At 40.9% G+C, this 13,417-nt stretch overlaps 1 protein-coding gene across 1 annotated transcript; it reads left to right on the top strand.

Annotated features, from left to right (window-relative positions):
- Positions 1-772: 772 nt before the first annotated feature.
- Positions 773-12,548, top strand: zmp:0000000896 (caspase recruitment domain-containing protein 10). Its single transcript, XM_061846200.1, is given in 25 exon segments — positions 773-808; positions 810-831; positions 3,428-3,670; positions 3,824-3,961; positions 4,106-4,292; positions 4,572-4,710; positions 4,960-5,175; positions 5,625-5,744; positions 5,835-5,960; positions 6,090-6,269; positions 6,879-6,983; positions 7,321-7,357; positions 7,455-7,492; positions 7,585-7,670; positions 7,755-7,801; positions 7,884-8,004; positions 8,294-8,471; positions 8,642-8,765; positions 8,859-9,099; positions 9,402-9,468; positions 9,546-9,648; positions 9,731-9,889; positions 10,095-10,207; positions 10,393-10,508; positions 11,622-12,548. Coding segments are annotated over 25 exon segments (3,147 nt in total). The 3' UTR covers positions 11,827-12,548.
- The last annotated feature ends 869 nt before the right edge of the window (positions 12,549-13,417 follow it).

Raw genomic sequence — 13,417 nt, 5'->3', positions numbered from 1 at the left:
CGAAGAAGAGTTGTGGTCATAGTGATAAAGTTAACTATAGTTGAGATTTTGACTAATTGAGATCTTGGGGTCTGAAAGTGGAACCAAACCCGAACAGCAGCGACATGGAAGAATGCAAACTGAGGAACACTCAAAGTCACTCAAGGAATTATGCATTATAGTTATTTTTGAAAGGGAAAAAAAAGCTACGTCACATCTTTCTGTTAAAGATGGTGAGGCCAATAGTTTATGATTTTTCAGGATGTTTAGGATGGCCCGTGGCCCAGTAGCCCACGAGATTAGATGGATCCCTGCACTGATCAGCAGCCAAACTACGTTTTGAAAGCCTTTACTATAGAAGATCAATATTGTGATATGTTCACAAACTGGAACTTGATCAGACAGTGGAGGAAACCAACTGTTTCTGCACCTGAATTATTATTCACCAATACGTTATGAAGCCTTTTCTTGATTTTTTAAAAATACATTTTAGTTGAAAATAACTTTGCATATTTTCCTTGCTATATAAGCTCTGTACAAAGCCGTTATTATTACAGCAGTAGTAGTAATTTTCTTTTTCGGCGGCGTTGCGCCCATGGGGACCAAGAGCGCCATCTAGTGACACAGCCAGCTGGGCATGAACAAGAATAATCGGAACCCGTTTCCCTTCAGTCTGGGACTTTGTGCTCAGTGCTCGTGACTCATGAGCCCCCTCACCACGCACACACGCTGTCATGTGTTTTGTGTCTCCCCTGACTCACTTCTGGACGTGAATGGGACGTGAAGGTGATAAATGCGACGAGCAGTCCGGACTTTGGACCTCAACATTCAAGACGTTTGGCAACATGAGCGGTGAGTCCACTTGAATCATTTTGCAAACTCGCCACTTTTTCAAAGATTCGGGGCTTACATCCAACATCGGGTAAAACGCTGAAAGATCTATATGTGAACTATGAATCTATCTAGAAGAATATAATTGGATTAGTGCGGTAGTTTTTAAGCATAAATGTTTTCATACAAACTCTAAAACTACTTAGATTTTTGTTATGGTTATTTTTTTGTTTGGTCTCGGCAGATTCATTGTCCTCAATGTCTTGTGTTTTCCAAGCAAGCCCAACAGAGTTATATTGGCTTCATTTAACATGGAAATTATGATGTGAACTGAAATTGTGTTGGGTGTCAAATTGTAGATGTCGTAAATGGGTATTTTTAAGCCGTCGGTTTAAAGACTCAATAAGTCTATCAAATGCAAAATAAATAGAGTGACATTGTCGTTAATGTAGTTAGTAACCAGACAAAAAAATATCTGTGGATATTTTGTTCTCCCCTGCTAAAAAAAATTCTATAGAACATTTCCAAAGAATTTCTAAAGAACTATAGAACTTTAGGACCCAAGTCCTGTGGAATTTCCAAGAGAATTTCTATAAAAAATCACAGCCAAAGTTCTATAGAACAAGTTGTTCTGTACAAATTCTATAGAATTCTATAGATTTCTCTAGAAATTTTTTAGCAGTGTCTGAGAGACAGTCAAATTGATCCAGGGGCATTATTGCCGTTTAGAAAAAACACTCACACACACACACACACACACACACACACACACACACACATATATATAATTTTTTTTAATGTAAAAAGAAGTGAGTTGCCCTTTTTGAAAGCTGATCTTTTAAAGTTAATTCAAAGTTCTGTAAGTGAAATGGTATGGTAATGGAGTTGTAATGGGAATATTGGGATTTTTTTTCATGACCTTTGGATAATTGAACTCATCTCAGGTCAAATTGACCATGGAAACATTATTGCAACAAATAAAATGAAACTTTAATTTAGCACAATCCAGTGCCACACAAAATTGAGACACACTTTATCATGCTGACAAGAAAGAGTGTCTAACCTTTGAATCGGACTAGAGCACCAAAAAAAAAAAAAATCACTTGTGGTTTTTAATTCTAAATTTAATGTAACTTTATGATATTTACAGTCTATGATTCATTTATCACACATTTTTTTCATTTTGATTTTCACTTATCCATACACGTTCTAACCACTCAACTCACATGACATGATTGTTTCAATTTGCAACCATGTTAAAAATACTGATTTCTTTGTTGCAGCCACATACTGTATATATATATATATATATATATATATATATATATATATAGTCCCTCTAATTTGTGTGTTTTCCTTTCAGTACTATTATGAAGTGTTTGGCGCTAATTACACACAAACAGCATCTCACTCAGCTATTGTATTGTGACAGAGATACCAGAGAATCCAGGCGAGTCTCAGCTTGCCTGGTGGCTCACAATTTAGTTGTCGGATTATCTGAACACGGCATCTTAATTTTCCTGGTAACTCCCCACAATGAATCACATCAGGCGTGCTTATAGACTTATTTTTAACATTTAATTAATCCATTTACTGCTTACTGTCGAGTTGTTCTCCATTCTATTACTTAGTCATTTCTTCAATATAAAACAAAGAAAGTGTCAAATACATTTATATGTTAACACATTGCTCATAAATTGAATCTGGATTGAATAAACCCAGAATATTTGTAGATATTTTTTTCTATTGTCACATATGACTGCATATTGTGAAATTATCAACATTTTAATACTACGGAAAACCACATCTAGCATATGACTAATTGTCATTTGACTGTACTATTGATAATTAATGATAATGATAAATTATGGAATATTTTTGTTTCACCCACAAAGTATAACCCCATATACTTCAATAGCCAAATTCCTTATTCCAGATCTAGAGCAATTAAATTGTGTCTAAAATGCCACACTAGTATTCATTACATTTACTGGAATCATATGGAAGCATGGGAAAAAAAACATCGAATCATTCACTTGAATACAATATTGGTTTTCATTTATCAAGAAGGGCATTGTATTCTTTTTGCCGCATCTATTGATAAGGTGACAACTCCATTTCATAGTTTTAGTTTTTGCCTCAGCTTTGATTATTATTGGTGATTATTTGTAGTTGGCTTTGCAAAAAGACAATACTTGATGGAAGGTTAAGAAAAGGGAGAAATATTGCACAGGAAAAAGCAAAAAATGGATTGATATCTTTTATCAGAAGAAACCAGATGGTGGAGACCAGATAAGTGTAGAAAAACAAACTGGTTTTGTATGGAACTGGGTATAGTGCAAGCACTGAGCCTCATTCAGAAACATTATGTGTGCTGACAAATACAGTACCGGCATATGTTTTCTTAAGAGGACTTCATAGAATACTTACCCAGATCTATGGATGTCATGAAAGAGCCAAATAATTGTTTTGCATTGATGACTATAAAGTTGTAAAAGATTCTACTATTCTGAATAACAATTTCCCATAATAGTAGAAATCATAAACAGTGTTCTCAGCTGTACTGTACTACAACCTCCTTGAAATGACTGTGAGTTGTTTTTTTTTTTTTTTGCAGGTGTCACAGTTTGGGCAGAGGAAGGTGAACTCACTCAGGAGGAAAACAGATCTTCTCCTTCATGGTCAGAAGAGCACTGTGAGGAGCTGTGGGATCGTGTGGAAGGAGTGCGACATAAGCTCACCCGCATTCTTAACCCGGCCAAACTCACGCCATACCTGCGCCAGTGCAAGGTCATTGATGAGCAGGATGAAGATGAGGTGCTCAACTCCATTCAGTACCCTCTGCGCATCACCAAGGCCGGTGAGAGGAGGTTGAATCTCCTTTAAACAATTGCAAATATATTAAGGAGAAGAAGCACAGAAAATGGATGGATGAATTGATTCTGTGGAGTGTAGCTGTTGCTGTGGATATAATTGCGCCAATTCATAGCAGATTTTCCATATCATTGCGCAGGTCGTTTGCTGGACATTCTGCGTGGCCAGGGTCCGCGAGGTCTTCAAGCCTTCATGGAGTCACTGGAGTTCTACCATCCAGAGCAATACACACAGCTGACTGGGGAGCAGCCTACACAGCGCTGCTCTCTTATATTAGGTAAGAAAGAAAAATAAGACTAATTGGTGTATAGAGAAAATTTGCATGAGATTGAATTGTCTCAAACGGCATAAAAAATGTATTATTATTTATTAGCGTTATTGACTCTCAATCTCACGCAATTCTAATTGCCTGCCCTCCCAGATGAGGAAGGCCCAGAGGGATTGACTCAATTTCTGCTGGTAGAGGTTCGAAAACTCAGAGAGCAGCTTCGAAACAGCCGAATGTATGAGCGTCGCTTGTCTCAACGCTGTCGGGTGGCCGAGGATGACCGGAGCCGTGCTGAACGTAAAGCTCAAGAGTTGCGTCATGACAGACTGCAGCTAGAGAGGTTTGTCTGATGTAGCTTCTGCTTGCACTGCTGAAAAACACCGTATTGAAGAAATTTTGATGGCAATGGCAGTGGTTTTAAGATACGAATAAACATAAACCCTGACCCTCGCTAGATACTGCGTCTTGAAAATATGCTATCGAAGCGCTTTGGTGACACTGAACAAATTACAGCAAACTGACCGAACGCTTTTTGATGTCAATTACTGCATCGTATTGTTTTTATGTGTAGGCTTTTTTTTTAATTCAAAACTAAACTTGTGTATTTTGAATAATCCAGGCTACGTCATGATTGGGAGTCGGCCAGTCGAGAGCTGGGCAAGCTTAAAGACCGACATTTGGAGCAGTCAGTGAAGTACACCAAGGCTTTGGAAGAGCAAGGCAAAGCCTCCATACGAGAGAAAGAACTCCTCAAGCAGGTGAGGTAGCTATTACGCAGTCTGAGTGTTGCATGTTACTCATAGATTTGTAAACGTGATTCATATAATTGGAGGGGGATAGAAAAGTGAAAAATTGTAAAGAAAATATATTAAAATAAAAATATACATATTGTACATCCATTCACAGGGGAATCAACTGCATCACAATGGTGTCAACTAAAACCCCGTGCTTCTTTTTAGTTAAGAGTTCAAATATATTGATGACTCTTTCGTTCTGTCCTCATCCAGGTAGAAGCGTTAAAGTCCAGGTTAACGGCAGAGCATCAAATTATGAATCCTGAAAAAAGTCGGATTCAAACTAATGCAAAGAACACCTTGTTGTCCACTGGGGGACTTGGTTGTCCACCAGCTTTACCCAAAAAGCCATCGTACCTTATTGAAGTCCCGAGTACAGAAAATCCAGGAACTCAGACGAAAGAGCCAATTCCGACTACTGGAGTCATAGTATGTTCTTGTCATTTTATCATATATCTGAATGTGGCGTGATGTGGATTTGGGTATTTTGGCGACATTTCAAATACTTTGCGATTACTGAATAGCTTTAATCGTTGGGAAATGGCAACACAGTAGAAAAGTCATTAGCATGTTTTCATCAAACTGGAGATGTTGGGGGTTCAAAGCTCAGATCAGACCCTCCTTTGATTTTCTCCATGCTTCTCGGCTTTCTCCCAAAAAATTGACATGAATATAAGGTTAATTGAAGACTCGAAATTGTCCATAGGTCTGAATACGCATTTGAATGGTTGTTTGCCTACACACTATTTGGCCTAGGATTGGTAGCTAGCCAGCTCACCCATGACCGTGGAGAAGAAAAGCCAAATAGAAGACGGATGGATGGTGTAATGGAGAATTTTATGCACTAAAAATTGTTGTTTCTGATGTGTGTCCTCCAGGCTCTGATGGATATCCTACGGCAGGATCGCAGGGAGGCTGCAGAGCAGAGACAGGAGCTCTGCCACTTCATCGCTAGACTTCAAGGGGAGGTACATAGCACTGAGGAGCACAGGGATAAGGTGAACATTATCTTTCAGCATTTTATTTTATTTAGTTACAGGTTCAAAGTTAGAACTCGTGAATCTGAACTTGTGGAACGTTATTCGCAGCTGCAGTCACAGTGTGAGCAGCTTCAGCTGAAGGTGAGAACTCTCCAGCTGGACTGGGAGACAGAGCAAAAGAGGAGTATCTCCTACTTTAACCAGATCATGGAACTTGAAAAGGAGAGGGACCAGGTCAGTGTATGCACATGGTTATGTTAGAGCCAGGATTCATGGCTCATGGGAGTCTGGTCTGCAACATATCCCTAACCGCCATGGCCATTAATCACCATTTTTGTCGGCCCATAATCTTTGTTCCCACAGGCCATGCGTAGTCGGGACAGCCTGCAGTTGGAGTACACCGACTGTCTATTGGACAAGAACCGTCTGCGTAAACGCATTGCAGAGCTGCAAGCCAACACGGAGCAGCTGCAGAGGGAGTTGGAGCGAGAGACAGAAAAGAGCAGGGAGCAAATGGAGCAGAGCAGTCACTGTCTGCACTGTGTAAGTGAATCCCTCATGCACCTAGACGACTTCGCCACCTGTCAAACAAGCAGTTCAGTTTTGTCACTGCAAAAAGCTGTGAAAATAACTGGTCAGTACTGGCAGTACACCCACTTAGAGCCACGCAATTAATTAAATAGTTCAAATGTTGAGTGATGCTTCTCTATACAGCTTGTAACTTTCAGAAACAAAGTAAGTACTGCAGTAATTGTTATCTGGTTGACCACGACACCCCCCCAAAAAATAGAGGTGACTCGGTTGGCAGGAGCTCAATGGATAAGTTTCTAACTGTGAGTGGCGGATTGGATACCAACTCTATGGAAGAAAATATGAAGATTGGGATTGGTTACTGGAGAGATTCCATTTTTGTTACTCTTGAGCATTATTCAAGGTGCCCTCGGGCATACTGGTGTGATCCGTCTGTGCGTGAATGTGTGTTGTGATATTTGCTCTTTGTGGCATGTCCCTAAGGGTGCAAAGACTAATAATGAATTATTATCACTGTAAAGCATGTCGAGTCAACAAGCTAGATAGAAAGATAGGAATGGTTGAACTGCAGCCAAATATTATATAACACGTGATTTTTTTTTTTTTAAATCTGCTCTCCAGTCCCACATGTCCCTGTGCAGTGAAGACCAGTGCTATGGACCTTGCTGCTCCCTTGGCCTGGACTTGAGCCTCCCTGTTAATGGCTCTCATCTTCACTTACGGAAGGTCATCAAATAATTGTTTCTTACTGGCCTTTATTGTTAAAATGTGGTCACAATTATTGGAGTTAACATTGATGTAGTATTTGTGAACAATAAAAGGTATGTTTTGCACATGACAAACTTTTTGTAGCTAATATAAAGTATTAAGTTTGTTATGATGGTATGCAAAGTAACAATGAGACTTCAAAGTAAACTGCAAGTATAGTAAGGATCCCATGATTTCTGCGAGTAGGAAACATTGTGGACTAGTTCAAAACAATGTTTGACATGTTTCGACACGCAGAGTGCGACTCTCCTGGTTTCGGGTCATATCTGAAATGAACTTTTGTTGTGTGCTACAGGCATCCTCCAGAAGCCAAGCCAATGACAATTCAGAGGGTAAGTTGTTTTCACTCACGCGTTCCAAAGATGATCGGCACATTTCTTCTTAATGCCTCTGTGTACTTACGTGAATATTGTGTTTGTACATTCACAGATTCTCATTCCAACTCTGAAGAGAATCCACTGTCATCGGTGTGTACCACACGACTCAGTTCACTCCCAAATGCATGCCAGGGTTAGACAGTAAGAAGTAAACATATCTTTTTTAACATCTGCATCCTCAGACAGAAGATGAAAAGGAAATAAATCGGCTCTCAACATTCCCATTTCCTCCGTGTATGAACTCCATCAACCGAAGAGTCAATACAGAGTGTGTCTTATTAGCTTGTCATAATTCTACAACCACTATGGGTTTTCAGCTACAGTAAATACAATTTGTTTTCCTTTTGAAAAGGTTTGACTTGGACTCTTGGGGCAGTGATGACAATGACAACATTCCAGGTATTGTCAATCACCGTATTCAATCCTTTGCATCAGCAACAATAGTTTAGCAAGCTTGAAGTGGCTCGAAATTATGTTTCAGGTGGATATAGTGAACCTTCTCTATGGGATTCCTGGAACTCCCTCCAGTCTCATCTCTTCCCTCCTGATCTGGTCAATCTGCCGCCTGTAAAGGCGCATCAAGACAATCCCAGCACTCTAAGGTAATTGTCATTGTCCGTCCATCCATCCATCCATCCATCCATCCATCCATCCATCCATCCATCCATCCATCCTAACCCTAACCATTTCACTAAGGAGGTCCTTCGTGCCGCAAAGGATGATGGGGGTCACACAAAGCATGCTGGGAGAATGTAAATAGTGTTTTAATTGCACGTTTTGTGTCAACATTAAATAATAATTCTCAGAGCATGAAGCAGAAACCTCATTACGATTTAGTTTTTACAAACTTTGCTGCAAGTCCACACCATCATTATGCTCGCTGTATTTTAGGAAAACTTCCATCTCTCCATCTTCAAGCCCTCCCGTGACACCAAAGCACGGAAGAACCAGCCTGGCTGATGACATTACGATAACTGGTGGAAACCAAACAGGAATATTTGTCAGCCACGTTAAAGCTGGCTCAGTGGCAGAACGATGTGGGCTGAAGGAGGGAAGTGAGCTGCTGGAGGTATGTTTCGGTTTAGGCCCTACACTATCTCAAATACACTTACTTTATGTTTGCCGAACACATTAAAGGGCTGTGATGGAAAAAAAAAATACTGTATTGAATAGGGGATAGAGAGACTGAGTAATATGAGTTCAGAGTTGTGAAAAATTCCCCAAAAAATTCCTGTCCAGCTACAGAATGTTCTCTTTGGTGGAGGAAATCTTCTGTTCAGCCAGTGCACCGCTGAAGTAGCACACTTTTCCCTACAATGGTGGACTGAACCATCTGCACTCAAACACCAAAGCAACCCAGAGGGTGAGTCTGTTTGCACACAAAAAAAACTGAGAGTTTATTGTTTATTCAATAATTTAGCAGAGAATCAGCTATCCCATCGCTTCCTGTCCTCAGCATATGCCGAGCTGTGCTCCCAGTTTTCTTGGCCTACTTTCAAGGGTGCTGACTCATTTTACGTGCGGGTCAATCTCAACATTGAGCCTCTCGGAGACCCGCCGTCTCTGAGTGTATCCTGTGATGACATCATACATGTCACGGACACAAGGTGCAACGGCAAATATCACTGGCACTGTTCCTTGGTGGACCCTCTCACGGCCGACCTCCTGCTGGCAGGAAATATGCCCAATTATAACAGGTGTGCCATGTACATATAGTAAATGTAATCAATGATCTAGGAATGCATGGTCATAGTCAACCACTATTTAAATGTTATTGTTGTCTTTTTTCATATTGTAAAACTAAAGTGGGATAAGTATATTAATCTAACATGGATCCACCTTATCATACTGAGAGCTGTGTCCAAATTTTCACTCTGACTTTCATGTGAAGGTACGAAACGGCTAAGGAACATATTTCCTCATTTGGGCATAAACTATTGAGGATAAAAAAATAAATATTTAGCAGCATTCTAATTCATTTACACTTTTTCAATTAAAGGGCACAGCAGCTGTTACTCGTCAAGTTACAGAAAATGGCCCTGGAGCAAAAGGACTTCAGAAAGAAGGTGAGGATTAGCCATTTCCATATCCTTATTGCAACTTATATTTTGACTATTCATTCATTTGTCGGTATGTACTGTAGTTCATGAAAAAATCATCTGGTCGAGTTCGTCTGGTTAAGGCACTGGACCCCAAATGCCGTGGGATAGGGCCCTCACAACAGGTTCTTTACACACTGAACAAACGTAAGTACCACACACTGGGGTCTAAAACTACAAAACCAATGTCTTTTACTTTAAAAGTTTGTGTGTTTGTGTGTGTTCTCAGGACATGAGGAGCACTTGATTCCTTATAGTCTTGTGGCACCAGTGAAGGTTCAGTCTAAGCGGCCCATCATCTTCTCACCATCTCTCCTCTCCCGTGGCCTCATCGAGAGACTGATGCAGCCTGTCGAGTCTGGGTTACGGTACAACACCTGTGCACCAGGTATGAGAAAAATCATCACTGGTGTTGTACTAAACTGCACTCCGAACTGCTCTGGACTTTTTTGTACACACTAGTACATTGCTTTATTTTTCTTACACCTGTTCTGCTATTTTGAGCTCTGTGAAGGGAAGAAACTAAAAACCACATTGGATCCTGGATAAACCGCAGTGTCCTCACCGTCCTATCGCTAACATGTCATTTGTAGAGACGATAACAGCATCTGAGAGGAGAAGCAAGAGCGTATTTCTGTTGGATTCCCAGGCACAAGAGCCAATGCTGGGCGTACGGCTACAGTCCATACAAGAAGTCATCGGCCAGGTGATACAAAATATTCTTTCACAGAATCTCAGCGTGTGCCATTACTGCAATATTTATTACCACACACAAACTCCAAATCAAAAGAGTTCACAGGTCAACCTGCATCTACTTTTACCACTAAAATGTATTTCTATGATTAAAACCACGGTAATATTGTAGTCAAACTCACATATTTTTGTGTTTAGGACAAACACTGTTTGTTAGAGTTGGGGTTGCCCTGTGTTGAGGATTTGTTGAGACAAGGGATTTATCCTATTGTCATCCACATCCAGCCAAAGACCAAAAAATACAAGAAGCTCAGGCAAGTACCACTCACTGGTTTGAATCTTTTTTTTAATTTGAAGCGACCACAAGTTATCTCATATAGCATCTCTAGTGAATCTTATATGTATCTTGAAAAGTACTCAACAACGATGCACTCGAGATAATCAAATATATGCCGACATCGAAATATTTTCTGTTTCTGGGGTTTCAATCCCGGACCCGCCTGTGTGGAGTTTGGATGTTCGCCCCGACCTTGGGTGGATTTTCTCCAGGCACTCCGGTTTCCTCCCACATCCCAAAAACACGCAACATTAATTGGACACTAAATTGCCCCAAGGTGTGATTGTGAGTCCGGCTGTTGTCTGTCTCCACGTCCCCTCCGATTGGCTGGCAACCAGTTCAGGGTGTACCGCGCCTCCTACCACGACCCTTGTGAAGATAAGCAGCAAAGAAAATGGATGGATGGATGTTTCTGGGGTATTGTTTGATTCTCAAAATAAGACAGTTTTGGTGAGCAAATACATGCTTTTAGTGTTTCTTGATTCCTTCATTTATTATAGAATTACATGTTTTTAAAAACAGTTAATTAATTGGGAGTTGATTCTAGTCACAGGCTATCGAGGAGATTTAGTCATATGATCATTGTCAAGCATTTTATTTACACGAGTAAAAATGCTGATACATGTTTAATAGCGGCAGCATGGTGGATAAGATGGAAAACATTGGCCTCACAGTTCTGAGGTCCCAGGTTCACTCCCGGACCCGCCTGTGTGGAGTTTGCATGTTCTCCCCGTGCCAGCGTGGGTTTTCTCCGGGCACTCCAGTTTCCTTGCACATCCCAATAAAAACATGCAACATTGGACACTCTAAATTGCGCCTTAGTGTGATTGTGAGTGCGTTTGTTTGTTTCGATATGCCTTGCGATTGGCTGGCAACCACTAGAGGGTGTACCCTGCCTCCTGCCCGTTGACAGCTGGGATGGGCTCCACCATTCCCCGCGACCATTGTGAGGATAAGCGGCTAAGAAAATGGATGGATGTTTATTACTTCTTATGAATGCTGTGCATCTACCTGTTATCAGATAATGTGTAACTGTCAGATGTGAGGTGATCCAACCATTTTTTTTGTCACCCTTGCACATTGTGTACAGAAAGTTTTTGCCACGGTGTGGGGATGAAAGTGCAATGGAGGAGATGTGCCAGTTGGAGCAATTGCAGCTGGAGACTCTGCCCCTACTCTACTACACATTGGAGCCCATTAAGTGGAGTTGCACAGAAGAGCTGCTCACAGCCATACGCAATGCCATCAATATCCAGCAGATGTCAGTAGCTTGGGTTGAGCTTGATAGGTTGTAGTAATCTCTGCAGTATCTCTGCACGCTACCAAAAAAAAAAAAAAAATGTCACAAATGTCGACAACCCTCCTGTAGAAGCTAGAAGCATGAATATAATGACTCAGGATTTGTCAAGAAACCACAATCATATTTCTGATCTGAACTGATTTCAAATCTTCATCTTGACTGCATAGAATATCGTTTAATCAACTTGGGTGTTGATCGTTATGTTGACATAACTGTACTCGTTCTCATGGTGCCAGGATTTATTGACTTTTTTTATATCGACTTCTGCACTGGAGGCAGCACGGTGGACAACTGGTTAGCACATCTGGCTCACAGTTCTAAGGTGTTCAAATCCGGTCTCGCCTGTGTGGAGTTTGCATGTTCTCCCCATGCCTGCATGGGTTTTCTGCAGGTTCTCTGGTTTCCTCCCACATTCAAAAAACATGCATGGCAGGTTAATTGAAGACTCTATATCGGCCTTAGGTATGAATGTGAGTGTAAATGGTTGTGTGTTTACGGTATATGTGTCCTAGGGTTGGCTGGACACCAGTTCAGGGTGTACCCCGCCTCTAACCTGAAGCCAAAAAAAAAAAATGGATGAATGGTGCTTTTTTTTTAAGCATTCCTCAACTTTCCCTTTTGTTGTCCCTGTGTCATCTTTTTTTCGAATGTGTTTGTTGTTTTTAGACCATGTGAACTTTAATGTTTTCATAGAGATATTTGGATAGCTTTTTTTTTCCTTTTACTGTTTAGAGGTTCAGCTGTGCTGCCTTTTTTTTTTTAAATCTGTGCACAGCTAGTCTGCTCACCTCTAAATATACTATTATATATGATTAAAGAGTTGGTTAAAAAAATCTTTTAAAGCAGCTGTGTGTGCTGAATCTCTGTGCTTGGACATCCAGGAAATATGTTATCCATATGTAACGGTAGAAAACATGTTGACATCAGTGCAATTTCAAGATGTAGTTTCATTGTGTAAGGTGGTAAGACGGTCCAGAGTAAACGCCTACATTTACACACTAAAAAATAATATTTGTGCAATGAAGTGTATTAGTAGCACAGTGATGCAATTGGTTCGAGCGTTGGCCTCAGAGTACTGAGGACTGGGGTTCAAATCCCGGCCCGTGCTGTGCAAAGTTTGCATGTTCTCTCCGTGCCTGCATGGCTTTTCCCTGGGCACTCCAGTTTCCTCCCACCTCCTAAAAACATTAATTAATTGATTAATTGGGAGTCTCTTAATTGCCCCTAGGTGTGATTGGGAGTGTGACTGTTGTCTGTCTCTATGTGCCCTGCGATTGGCTGGCAAACAGTCCTGGGTGTACCCTGCCTCCTGCCCATTGACAGCTGGGATAGGCTCTAGGACTCCCACGCCCCTCGTGAGGATAGGCAGCTCACAAAATGGGTGGGTTGATATAATGGACACCCATTATTTGTTTTATTTGGTGATGACAGCGAATAATAAAGCCACAGATAACTGACGGCTATTATAAGTGAGCTGAAAAAAACAATCGTTGAATAAACTGGGATAAACTACCAACGTCTTTTCAGTGTTGCCCTAATCCTAACCATCCCCCACGACCTCTACCTCCCCCAGCCCCCCCCCCCCC

This window comes from Syngnathoides biaculeatus, chromosome 16 (assembly GCF_019802595.1).
Source record: "Syngnathoides biaculeatus isolate LvHL_M chromosome 16, ASM1980259v1, whole genome shotgun sequence".
In the NCBI taxonomy this organism is placed as follows: Eukaryota; Metazoa; Chordata; class Actinopteri; order Syngnathiformes; family Syngnathidae; genus Syngnathoides; species Syngnathoides biaculeatus.
The sequence above is the reverse complement of the archived record's forward strand: the minus strand, read 5'-3'. Positions and strand labels throughout refer to the sequence as shown.